The sequence below is a fragment of the Euleptes europaea genome, chromosome 5 (genome assembly GCF_029931775.1).
Source record: "Euleptes europaea isolate rEulEur1 chromosome 5, rEulEur1.hap1, whole genome shotgun sequence".
Classification (NCBI taxonomy): Eukaryota; Metazoa; Chordata; class Lepidosauria; order Squamata; family Sphaerodactylidae; genus Euleptes; species Euleptes europaea.
This window is the reverse complement of record NC_079316.1, coordinates 2,404,644-2,418,195: the sequence shown is the minus strand read 5'-3', so window position 1 is coordinate 2,418,195 and position 13,552 is coordinate 2,404,644. Positions and strand designations below refer to the sequence as shown.

The 13,552-nt window shown below is 47.1% G+C and overlaps 1 protein-coding gene across 1 annotated transcript in view; it reads left to right on the top strand.

Moving 5' to 3' along the window:
• Window positions 1-13,552, top strand: part of LPP (LIM domain containing preferred translocation partner in lipoma) — a 242,359-nt gene that overhangs the window by 84,417 nt on the left and 144,390 nt on the right. Inside the window, exon 2 of the mRNA XM_056849722.1 lies at window positions 3,596-3,811. Coding sequence (XP_056705700.1) covers window positions 3,619-3,811 — 193 coding nt within the window. The 5' untranslated portion in view covers window positions 3,596-3,618. The remainder of the gene's footprint in view (window positions 1-3,595; window positions 3,812-13,552) is intronic.

Here is a 13,552-nt window from a genome sequence, read left to right as displayed (position 1 = left end):
AAGGGTTGTGTCAGTGTTTGGCTCTCGTGGCCCTTTCTTGTATGCCCAGCGTAATGCTGATCACCACTCTGGGGTCAGGAAGCAATTTTCCTCCAAGCCAGATTGGTCAGGGATCCTGGAGGGTTTTTTTGGAGAGGTCATCTTCTGGGTGTGGAGCAGGGGTCACTGTGGGTGCAGTGGGGAGGCCGTTGTGAATTTCCTGCATTATGTAGGGGGTTGGACTAGATGATCCTGGTGGTCCCTTCCAGCTCTATGATTCTATGAAAAGCTAAATTTCAGGGGCTTAGTAAGGGCAGCATGTCTGGCCAGGCTAGTTGGCACCGCAACTTCTTACAGGTCTTAGTAAGGAAGAACGTGAGACACTGGACAGCGGGAGCCTGGCATGAAAACTTGTCACCTCTAGAGCATAAAAACATAAGTAGAGTCTGCTGGTCTATCTCAGTGGTCCATCTCATCCAGCTGGCATTTTGGAGATATATATAATTGATTATGTATAGAAATCCTGTGGTTTATTGCCCCCTTTCTCTTGTGGGTTTTCACTGATTTTGTTTCTGATTGACTGTGTGTTGCCTCAAGTGTCTGAGTGGCACCTGACAGAGTTTTTTGTATTTTTTTAAAGTATTTTTCAACGAGTGACTTGAACTACGGTTCCTCAGTGGAACAGGCTTCCTCGGGAGGTGGTAAGCTCTCTTTCCCTGGAGGTTTTTAAGAAGAGGTTAGATGGCCATCTGACAGCAATGCTGATTCTGTGACCTTAGGCAGGTGGTGAGAGGGAGGGCATCTTAGCCATCTTCTAGTCACTAGGGGTGTGGAGGGGGGAGGTAGTTGTGAATTTCCTGCATTGTGCAGGGGGTTGGACTTGATGACCCTGGTGGTCCCTTCCAACTCGATGATTCTACTTATCCATCAGGGCTTTATACAAGGCTGGAGTGATCAGCATTCAGGTTAAGATTGGGATTTGGATCAGACAGTTTCTTGCCCCAGAAGGTCACACCAGAACCAACGGGTTGAAATTAAATCAAAAAAGTTTCTGGCTACACATTAGGAAAAACTTTCTGACAGAGCGGTTCTTCAGTGGAGCAGGCTTCCTCGAGAGATGGTGGTCTCTCCTACTTTGGAGGTTTTTAAGCAGAGGCTAGATGGCCATTTGTCAGCAATGCTGTTTCTGTGAACTCACGCAGATCATGAGAGGGAGGGCAGGAAGGATTGCATCAGGGTTTGGCTCTTGTGGCCCCTTCTTACATGCCCAGGGAAATGCCGATTGCCACTTTGGGGTCAGGAAGCAACTTTCCTCCAGGCCAGAATTGCCAGGGATGCTGGAGGTGTTTTATTTTTATTTTATTTATTTTTTTGCCATCTTCTGGGCATGGAGCAGGGATCACTGGGTGTGTGTGTGTGTGGTGGGGGAGACTCTTGTGAGTTTCCTGCATTGTGCAGGGGGTTGGACCAGATGACCCCATGAGGTCCTTTCCAACTCTACGTTTCTGCCCCCCCCAAAAAAATAAGTCATGTACTTCTGCTTGCATTTACACCCTCAGAGGTTTATAAATAATAACAGTAATGATGATGAATCGTAAAGGTTTGTGACCAAGATGCTACCCTCTTTTATTGTTGTATTTAATTGGGGCCACATAACATGTATTCTCCAGTCCATTCCAATTAAATGGGTGTCCCTTATGGATTATAAGTAACATTTCTGCCTTCTGATGGGAATGACCCCCTGCCCGTGTTTCTGGGTGTGTCTTCCTCGTTGTCCTGAGAGAGACCCTTTATCAAAATGCATTTTTGGCTCTTTCTGCTTCCACACAGAGCGTTTTATCATGGGCATTCATATAGCATGAATAATATTTAAAAAGTCAATAATCTTTGAAAGGAAAAGTGTTGTGTAGCATGTCTGGAGTTCACAGAACTGAAATCAATAAACTTTCCCCACAGATTCACAAGAATGGACCAGAATCAATAAGTCAGGCAACGTTTGTACGATTCACCAAATTAACCTTGGCAAACGTTTCCCTCAAGTCTGGAGCGTGACTGGAAATCCAGTCGCCGCACATTGGAGGAACGTAACTTGCCACTAGGGTTTACAGATGCAGTTTTGGCGGCATCCTCTGCACCAGACAGATCCCTTTTCAGTGTGAAAGGTTTTTTCCCCCATTGCTTCAGAACGTAAAGGACGAGGACATGAAAGAAACCGTGGGCTCCTCTTGTGGAAGCACAACGAACGCACATTGTGAAGACCCCTGTCCTCTGTCACAAGGAGCCTTCTGCTGACAGATGCATTAGCAGAAGACTCGATGGCATTGAAGTCCCTCCCCAAACCCCACCATCCTCAGGCTCCACCCCAAAAACCTCCCGCCGGTGGCGAAGAGGGACCTGGCAGCTCTAACCGGTGGCTATTTCCTCTGGCCCAAGGAGTCTTCTGCTAATACATCTGTCAGCAGAAGGCTCCTTGCAACAAAGAACAGTGGTCCTCACAATGTGCGTTTGTTGTCCTTCCACAATAGGACCCCTGCATTAATATATTTAAATGTTTATACTCCACCCACCCCCAAAAAAGTGGAAGATATTGTGTGGTTTGGCCTTCTAAACATTGGAATGGCATAATTTGAAATTTCAGTAACACAAATACATTTCTTGAAGAGTAAATCTGTTGGGGGGCACTGGGAGGTTTCCCTCCCTTTGTGTGATTTTCAAATACCCATGTCTGTAGCTTCAGTAGGAGATGTCTTGCATAGAGCTTTCCTATTACATCTGGGAAGCTTATTGGTCTATAGTTAGCTGGGTTGGTACGTTCCTCCTTCTTATAAATCGGGGCCACAATAGAGGAGGTCCGTTCTTGAGGGAACCTACCAGACCTGTCTATATGAGTGAGCAAGGTGGCTAAAACAGGTGCCCACCAGTCCCAAAAAACGCTGAAGCAAACCAGGGGGGATAAAGTTTTCACCTGGGGCTTTATATTCATCCTAGAAAATAGGTATTTTATTTCACTAACAGATACAGGGGGCCACCGAGGTGATTTGGTTAACGGGATTATCACGGGGCATTTAACAACACTATCTTCGTAGGCTTTATCATTAAACAATTTAGAAAAGTGTTCTTCCTATTAGTCTTTAGATATGTGGGACTCTAACTCACGGTGGACCCTCCTTTCTCAAACTGCAAGTATGCATGAGAACCTCATCATATCTTCCTGAGTTAAAGCTCTTGCCAAGATTCTTGCATTGAGGCAAGTTTTTTTCTCTTTGAGCAGACGTTTATATTTATTACAGAACTTAAAGAAAGATTTGGGTAAACGGTTTGCTTGTTTTTGCTTATATACCCTAATATCATGTCTGAGTTGGGGGTTTCCCCCCATATTTGAGCATTCTCTATCAAACCATTTGTTCTTAAATTGCCCTCCTCCATTTGATATTCTACTGCTCTTGATCAGGAAAGGCCTAAGTGATTCAATTAACTCTCCATATAGTGTCAGGGCAATCTCTATATCCCTTCCACCCTGGTATTCCCCTTCCTCCCCTTTCTCTGTTTGCACTTTTCATGCCTGTGACTGAGCACCCTTTAACGACAACATATATCTCTTTCTATATATTTGCAGATCTCTTTCCGTACACCTGAGTGATGTCTCACCCGTCATGGCTGCCCCCCAAGAACTCCAGCGAGCCTGTCGGTCATGTGACTGCACGGATGGAGACCACCCATGCCTTTGGGACCCCCAGCCTCTCCGTATCTACTCAGCAGACACCCAAGAAGTTTGCTCCTGTGGTGGCCCCCAAACCCAAGTACAATCCCTACAGACAAGCCGAAGGGGAAGGTAAGAAGCAGTGGCTTGCATATCTGTGTTGTTGGAAGGGAAAGTGTTCATGTGAGTCTGCATTTTCTTCTGAGAAGAAAAAAGCTATGCTGCTTACCATGGTAAAGCCTGTTTTGGAGCAGGTAGCACAATTCTGCAAAATCTTCTGGCTTTGTTTCGTGTTTCCTGTTACCCCTAGTGATGACGAAGGGTTGCGGAGAGACGCAGAGCTCCGAAAGTCCTCCTGAGTCCTGTTATGTGGTATTGTCAAGGCTTGGCAAACGTGCCTCATTTTTCTCCTTTGGAAAAGAATGGTTGCTCACAAGAGAAGTGAAAGAGAGTGGGAGGTGGGGAAAGAAACTCGCAAGGCTCTGGATTTGTAGCACCATTGCTAGTTGATGAGGTTTTCGGCACTGTACACATATTTTCAGATTCAGTCATAAGGACTAGGAACCTGAAGGGAACAGAATCAAAACTCAGCTAGATAAATATCAGATTTCACACTTACAGCCCATTCCTCAGAATTGGGCCGAAACTTTTTAGTAGGCGGCGTGACCTCGCTGCCAGCGTCAGTATGTGTAATCGTGTGATTACACGTACTTACGCTGGCGGCGAGTCCAGTCCCACCGGCGAGCGAGTGCTGCGGGACCGCACCTCGCCCCTCTGCCAAAGCGGCCTCTCTGTGGCACCGGCAATGCCGTAGAGAGGCCACTCCGGCGCCGGGGGGGGCATTCCGGGGGCGGGCCAGGGGGAGGAGCCACCTGTTAGGTGGTCTCCTATCCCGCTCCGGCCAGTTACGCCTTCGGCAGGAACGGCAGTGCTTCGCCTGCTATTTAGCTATTTAGCAGGTGCAGCCTCGCTGTTTTCAATGGGGCTTTTGGCCCCATTAAAAACAAAAAAAAGCCGCAAAACGGCTTTTTTTGTTCCCGTGGCATGTGTGAATCGGCTTAGGAAGAGGCACCGCTGCGCCTCTTCCCCGCCGACTCCGCACGCCGACTTTTCAGGAATGGGCTGTTAATGCGTAGGGTTACCAGGTCCCTCTTCGCCACCTGTGGGAGGTTTTTTGGGCGGAGCCTGAAGAGGGCAGGGCTTGGGGAGGGGCTTCAATGCCATAGAGTCCAATTGCCAAAGCGGCCATTTTCTCCAGGGGAACTGATCTCTATCGGCTGGAGATCAGTTGTAATAGCGGGAGATCTCCAGCTGGTACCGGGAGGTTGGCAACCCTAAGGAGTGGGGTCATACAAGTAGACCTATGGAAGAGGAGAGGAGAAGAAAGGAAAATTTTCTTCCCTGGGGCCTGGGTTACTACTCTCTTTTTGTAACCCGTGGCAGGTGGTATCTCCCTTTTCTGTCAATATAATTAGTTCCAGAATAGAATAATGTTTTACTCAGTAACTCTGCTAGAAGCCATCTGGTTCTTTTAAACAAAAACATTCGTATCCAAAGGAACAGAGGATCCCCCCCGCCCATGTCAGCCTCTGTGGGCGTTCAGGTTTTCAGAATCGTGGGTTCAGATTGCCGAAAGAGGCAGCTCGGCATCTTTCTCTGGCTCCTGGGCTGTGACTGGTTCAGCCGTGTGGGCTGAGTCTATTCCTGTGATGGAGAGAAGCTCACGGTCCAGAGTCCACGCAGCAGAACCTCGGCTTCCCAAAGGTGCTTTTTACTGGCTGAGGCTCGGCAACGGCATTTGAAGATACATTCACTAAGCTAACCCCCAATGATAAAAATTGTGTAAGTTAACATTTTTTTAAAAAAAAACCTGAAATGTCACAGGTCCACCGATGTGTCATAAGTATCTAGTGCAAAAGGACGTGTACAAGATCTTCGAGCAGAGATTTATATTAAGCGACCGTGAATGTGCAACTCTTGGTAAAGTAAAGGAGAACTTCCTTGCAGGGTCAAACTGAAGTCCACCTAATTCACCCTTTGCCAGAATTACAGCGGCCTCTACAGCGGGGGTGTCTAACATAAGGCCCGGGGGCCAGATCCAGCCTCTTGAGATCTCTTATCTGGCCCACGAGCCAGCCAAGGCAGTAGGGTTGCCAATCTCCAGGTAGTAGCTGGAGATCTCCCGCTATTACAACTGATCTTCAGCCAATAGAGATCAGTTCATCTGGAGAAAATGGCCCCTTTGGCAATGGGACTCTATGGCATTGAAGTCCCTCCCCTCCCCAAGCCCCTCCCTCCTCCAGCTTCTCCCCAAAAACCTCCCACCGGTGGTGAAGAGAGACCTGGAAACCCTATGAGGCAGCCACCCCACCCCCACCCTTGATCTGGGCTGGCAAGGCATGGCCTGGCCTGACCAAGTGACATTTATGTCATAACTGGCCCTCGCAGCAAATGAGATTGACACCCCTGCTCTGTAGACTCCACCAGAAAACAGAGAGTGGTCCACGGGGAGGGGGGGGGAGGCTCTGCCACCTATCTTTTACATTTGGATCAAAGTGACATCCTCCTGTGCCAGATTGGAGGGGAGAGTCCATAGCTCAGTGGTTGAGCATCTGATTTGCGCGCCGAAGGTCCTAGGTTCAATCCCCAGCATCTCCAGTTAAAAGGGGGCCAGGTAGTAGGTGATACAAATGACCTCAACCTGAGACCCTGGATAATTGCTGCTAGTTTGAGTAGACAATATTGACCTAGGTGGACCAAGGTTCAGTATAAGGCAGCCTCACGTGTTCAACTTTTCTTTAAGTCATATAGAGAGACTGAAGGTACGAAAATATGCAAAGGTGGCTAATTTGTGTAATTGATCCGCATTACAGAATTTAGAGTTTTTCCCACTCCTAGATAGTAACCCTTTTTGATTCTGCTATCTGAAGTCACAGGTTAAGACGGGTCCTTCCTTCCCTATGATTTCAAACACGGTTGACCTGGAATTATATGCAGCTGGGTTGTGTTATATTGGGGAGTCTTGAAGAAAGGTACATTTTAAAATCTAAATGGGGTGACTTCAGCAAATCTCATTTGGGTCATTTTTCAGCATGGTGTAGTGGTTAAGAGCAGTGGACTCTAATCTGGAGAACCGGGTTGGTTTCCCCACTCCTCCACATGAAGTCTGCTGAGTGACCTTGGGCCAGTCACAGTTCTCTCTGAACTCTCTCAGCCTCACCTACCTTACAGGGTGTCTGTTGTGGGGAGGGGAGGGGAAGGTGATTGAAAGCTGGTTTGATTCTCCTTTAAGTGGTGGAGAAAAGCGGGGTATAAAAGCCAACCCTTCTTCTTCTTTTGTGTGTCTGAGAATGGGTTTGGGTCAAGGCAGAATCCAAAACCCTTTAAGGCCACCTTCTAACCACACTAGAAGCCCTGTCAGACCCCTTCTGGGTCACAGAGTCTTCCCACATGTCTTCACAGCATAGCTGTGAGGACAAGGAACTTATTTGTATAGGTAGAAGTCTCAGTTTGCCCCTTTCCCGTCCTAAGAAGAATTTATGCGGTGTTGTTGAGGCTTGACAAATGTGCCTCAGTGTGGTACTCGGCTGCGAACTGCACACTCATGTTTTCTCTTTTGGGAAAGAATGAACAGTTGCTCACAAGAGAAGTGAAAGAGGGTGGGAGACGGGAAAAGAAACTCAAGGCTCTGGATTTGTAGCACCATCTGTTTTCATTTTTACAACAGAGATTGGTGCGCTTCTGACGGGCTTCATGCTCTTTTAGCCATGTGGGGGCCAATGTGTATCTCCCCCCACACACACACACGCACCATGATGTTTTTAAATGAGTAATTGTTCACTAAAATATGATGCAAAATTTACCTGGAGTGGCGGGGCGAAGCTGTTGAAACCTCCTACATTTCACAGGCCGTGGGTCAAAAACTCAGTGACAGAAAGGGGAAATGGATCCAGGGAGAGGAAGGCTTTTTAAACAAGGGGTTGCTTGATCCTTTCAGTACCTCCCAGGACGTAGTATTGCTAAATATGTTTGGTGACTAAGAATGCAACTGATAAACCCAAAGGTGTGCTCATCTCCCACCCTGGCGTGGCAAGTCCGTGGTGCTGCCAACTTGGAAGGCTTTAAGAAGGGAGTGGACATGTTCATGGAGGAGAGGGCTATTCTTGGCAACTAGTCAAAATAGCTACTAGTCATGATGTATCCCTATTCTCTCCAAGATCATAGGAGCATGCCTATTCTATGAGGTGCTGTGGAACATAGGCAGGACAATGCTGCTGCAGTCGTCTTGTTTGTGGGCTTCCTAGAGGCCCCTGGTTGGCCCCTGTGTGAACAGACTGCTGGGCTTGATGGACCTGGGTCTGATCCAGCAGGGCCTTTCTTATGCCCTTATTATGTGCTGTTCTGCTCTGAAGTGGCTGCCAGTGTTTCAACCAGCTATCTTTATTCAATGGCCAGTATCCTGACTACTGGAGTTTGCAGGGATTGGCTGCAGGGGCAGCATGCGCGGTGCCCTAAAAGGGGGTTAGGCATACGGGGAAGATATTCGTGTTCTTCCTTCTGCTGACTGGCATCCCTGCAGGCAGGCGCTTTGTTATGTCAGTCATTCAACAGAGCAAAAACTACCTCATACTTCTTGAATTTTTTTTAAAGGAAAACATCAAAGTTTTGTTCAACCCAAAGCATCACAGGCGTCTAAACACAGACAACCGGCACTAGAAGTTTGGTCTGAATTCTGCCATAGGGCTGCCAGCTGCAGGTTGGAGATTTGGGGGTGCAGCCTGGGGGTGGGTTTTGGTGAGGGGGTTCTCAATGGAACAGCAGACTCCAAAGTGGCTATTTTCTCCAGGGAAACTGATGTCTGTCATCTGTAGACTAGTTGGAATTCTGGGAGATCACCAGGCTCGACCCAGAGGTTGGCTGGAGAGCCAGTGTGGTGTAGAGGTTAAGAGCAGAGGACTCTAATCTGGAGAACCGGGTTCAATTCCCCACCCCTCTACATGAAGCCTGCTGAGTGAACTCAGCCCCACCTACCACACAAGGTCCCTGTTGTGGGGAGGGGAAGGAAAGGCAATAAAATTAGAGAAAAGTGGGGTATAAAAACCAACTCCTCCTGCTCCTCCTCCTCTTCCTCCTCCTCCTCCTCCTCCTCCTCCTCCTCCTTCTTCTTCTTCTTCTCTTTTTGCAACTCTTGTCCATGCAAATCATGCAAGAAATTTCAGCGCCATCCTGTTTCCCATCTGCACCTGGAAGGGAGAGGGAGGAGAGCTGAACTGCAGCCCCTTTCAGGACACAGAAGGACCTCTGGGTGCCCCTAATTAGAATGCCCGTCTCTCACCTGGTTTGCTGACCCAGCCACATTGGTAAGCCGGCACGGAAGAGGTGTGTGCGAGTGTTCGTTTTGTTTTGTTTTGCACCATTTGGCATCCCAATGGAGCTTTTTGTAATCTCTGCCGCTCTGCTTTGCGGTCCTCCTCTAATGCGAGCGAAATGGGTTTGGCAAAGAGAACTGACTCATTCTCTAGGCTCCATTATGTGGGCACTCTTGGAATATGAAGCCCCTGCACTTTTCATAGCATCGGAAACTTTGGTTCCCTTCCTGGTGGCTTTGCCACCAGCTGACTTGACGGTAGCAGACAGGAGGCCGAACAATCAGGAAGGGCAGAGGCGCCTCATGAGGGTTTTGTGGACTTGCAAGTCTGAATCCCAGCGGCTATTTGGAAGCCTTCATTGATTTCTGCCTCATGACATCAGTTCCCCTGCTGGTGCAATGGAAATAGGGTTGCCAGGTCCCTCTTCGCCACTGGCGGGAGGTTTTTGGGGGCAGAGCCTGAGTAGGGCGGGGTTTGGGGAGGGGTGGGACTTCAGTGCCATAGAATCCCATTGCCAAAGCTGCCATTTTCTTCAGGGGAACTGATCTCTGTCGGCTGGAGATCAGTTGTAATAGCAGATCTCCAGCTAATTCCTGGAGGTTGGCAACCCTATGCAAGGAAGAAGCCAGAAATAACAGATCAGGGCCCTCAGAACCATCAGAGGTAGAAGAGATGGAGAGTTGTTGGAAGAAAAGAAACATTTAACAGTCATTCTCCTCTAGGTAGGGTCTAGATCAGGTGTCCCCAGATTCTTTGAGCCTGCAGTGACCTTTTGAATTTTGACACGAGGCAGAGCCAACCCCAATGCCGCTCTCATGAGAGGTGGAGCCAACCTCAACATGGCTGCCATGGAAGGCGGAGCCAACCACAAAACTTTAGGAAGTGAAATTATTCATAACTCTAATAGTAGCCCCGTGGCGCAGAGTGGTAAGCTGCAGTACTGCAGTCCAAGCTCTGCTCACAACCTGAGTTCGATCCAGACGGAAGTCGGTTTCGGGTAGCCGGCTCAAGGTTGACTCTGCCTTCCATCTTTCCGAGGTCGGTCAAATGAATACCCAGCTTGCTGGGGGTAAAGGGAAGATGACCGGGGAAGGCCCTGGCAAACCACCCCGTAAACATAGCCTTCCTAGTAAATGTCGGGATGTGATGTCACCCCATGGGTCAGGAATGACCTGGTGCTTGCACAGGGGACTACCTTTACCTTTTTAATAGTGCCACTACAACATTTCAGGCGGGAGCTCTGCCTGTTAAAATGAGTATATTATTATTAATATTATTTTAATCTTGCATACATGAAGTTTATATTCAGCCATGCAGAGAATTTCCTTGTGTTGTTGTGGCAGCTGCCAAAATCAGTCTTTGTTTTTTCCATCTGCTCTGCCAATCAGATCTTCAGCGGCCCGGAAGAAAAGCCCCACCTGACCACACCCACTTTCTGGCAACACTTGGTTGGCACCACGGGGCCCACATGCGCCACACTGGGGACGCAAAGCACTGCTCTGTAAGCTCTCAAACTTAGTATTCCTGGATAGTGTCAAGCTATGGAGCAGATGGACTTCTGTGTAGTAGAAGCTCCTGAAATCTTAAACTGGGTTTGAAACCCTGAGAGGAAACTCTTTGTTTCACCTTCGGACGGTACGCTGGCAGTGCGCAGCTGACTCTTTCTCTTTCTCTTAACCATTTACCGTGTGGCAAAACATTTTCTCCAGGTTAAGTCTCCCCCACAGCTACGGTTGCATGCAGTTTATTCCTTCACACTGAAGCCTTTCTTTTTTTCCCCTACAGGGAAATAAACAAAGTAATGTTTCGGTTTAACCCTGGATTCTTCCTTGGCATATATGAGCAGACAAGGTTACAGCGGGTTAAATAGGAGGGCAGAGGACAGCGCACCATCCCCTATCACCGGTGGGCCAGTTCTTGATCAAATCTTTGGCCTCTTGCTCTGTTGAAGCGTGCCTGGTTGACGAGGAAGAGGGGCGTGGGTGTTCGTCCCTCGAAATTCACAGATTTTTTTTAATGTTATTTATATTTTGAGGGATACAAAAAGGAAAAAAGGGAAAAGGTAAATCATTCAATATATAAAAACAACATTACAATTTCCATTAGAAAATAAGCTCAGTCGTATACAACCAAAATATCAGTCAAGTACCGTACTGTTTGTCTAAATAGAAAATAATTATGAAAGTAAAAATATCATTCATTTGTCTAACTATTATCCTTTTAAGAAAAGTATTGCCTGTTCTATATTTTAAACTAGTCAGTACGTCATCCATTCACTTAACTAGAAATCATATAAGTATAAAATGACTCCCACTTTTCGTCAAATTGTTCTATAGATTCATTGAGCTTTGGATTTAAAGCAAAAGTCATTTTAGCCATACTGGCGTACTCTAAAAGTTTTTCTTTCCATTCTTCAATTTCGGGAATGTGCGTTTGTTTCCAAGTTCTTGCCAGAACTCAATTCACAGATGAATGCGCTGCCAACTAGGGCACGGTGGTGCTTCATTAAGTGTGGGCTGTCCCCTCCAAAACAGAAAAGGCCCCAGGGCTGCACTCACAAACACCCCTATAATTATAACAGCGACGTAACAAGATCCACTCAAGCGACACCAAACGAACGTCACAACGCAGTGCCGCGGCGGTGGGGTATTATAACACACACACACACAAAAAGCAGCCGCTGACCTGCCAGAAACATTTCTGGTGACTAGAAAGAACTAGTGGTGACTAGTCTGATATTTCTACCTAGCTGCTCCTCAATATTACACTCCTCAGTATTACTCTCACGAAGACCTCGTGAGGTAGGTTACGCTGTGTGTCGGAGAATGTCCCCAGGTTATCCAGAAAGCGAATCATTAAGTGAAGACAGGTCATCTCAAAACTAGTCAGGAACTCTAATCGTTGTGCTCACATGAACCCATGAAGCTGCCTTGTACTGAATCAAACCCTTGGTCCATTGAAGTCAGCATTGTCTACTCAGACCGGCAGCGGCTCTCCAGGGTCGCAGGCAGAGGTCTTTCACATCACCTACTTGCCTAGTCCCTTTAACTGGAGATGCCGGGGATTGAACCTGGGACCTTCTGCATGCCAAGCAGAGGCTCTACCACTGAGCCACGGCCCCTCATTTGCGCCACTGATTACAGATTTGTGTGCAAGGGTATCTCTCTTGTAAGTAATCTATTGTGATGGTTGTTACAATATGATATGCCACAAGAGTAAAGGGAAGGGAAGACATATCAGAGCAACATCCTTAGAGCCATATCCCCATCTTGTGCCATCCATTTGTAAGATGGATGAGTAAGAACATAGGATCAGGTGTGCAGGATCAGAATGCTGGTCCATCTAGTCCAACTTCCAGTTTCACTTAGGGCCTACTAGATGCACCCAGAGGTAGGGTTGCCAGCCTCCAGGTGGTGGCTGGAGATCTCCCACTATTACAACCGATCTCCAGGCAATAGAAATCAGTTCCCCTGGAGAAAATGGCCACTTTGGAAGGTGGACTCTATAGCATTACACCTCATTGAAGTCCCTATCCTCCCCAAACCCTGCCCTCTGGCTCCACCCCTAAAACCTCCAGGTGTTTCCCAACCCAAAGCTGGCAACTCTATCCAGAAGTGGAAGAAAAAAGAGGGGAATAAAACCCTACCTGAAAAGAGAAGCTGGATACCCAAGGTTGGCTAGAAAAATATATATGTGTGTGTATGTATATATATAAATACTGAAAATATAATTTATTAGAAGCGCTATGTAAAGGTTAAAAATATTCAAAAACATTAAAATAGCACAATGGCATTTCCTAGGATTGATAACTGTAACCACATACCGAAACGCGTTTCGGCCTATTGGGCCTTCATCAGTGGTTAATTAAAACACATGTGAAGCCTGCACATATTTATAGAAATAAATAAATACATACATATACAAACAGTTCAAACCCAACCAGGCATGTGTATAGGTTGTAAAGTCTATTACCAGTTACTCAAACATCTGGTCAGATTGGTTCTAGTTGTAATACTGGATAGTATATGTCTCTCATATACTATGTGTGCAGGTATCAACCTAGTAGAGCACAATGGAAATGCCATTGTGCTATTTTAATGTTTGTAAATATTTTTAACCTTTACATAGCATTTCTAATAAATTATATTTTCAGTATTTATATATACACACATATATATTTTCTTTCTACCCAACCTTGGGTACCCAGACCCTATCCAGAAGGCCTGCTAGGATTGCGATGTCCTTCTTCACACCTGGTGGGAGGTTGTTGGGGCGGAGCCTGAGAAGGGCAGGGTTTGCTATTACAACTGATCTCCAGGCAACAGAGATCAGTTCACCAGGAGAAAATGTCCGCTTTGCCAATTGGACTCTATGGCATTGAAACCCCTCCCCTCCCCAAACCCTGTCCTCCTCAGGATCTGCCCCCAAAACCTCCCGTCAGTGTTGAAGAGGGACCTGGCAACCCTAGTAGTCTCCCATCCAAATACTAACCAGGGCTGACCTT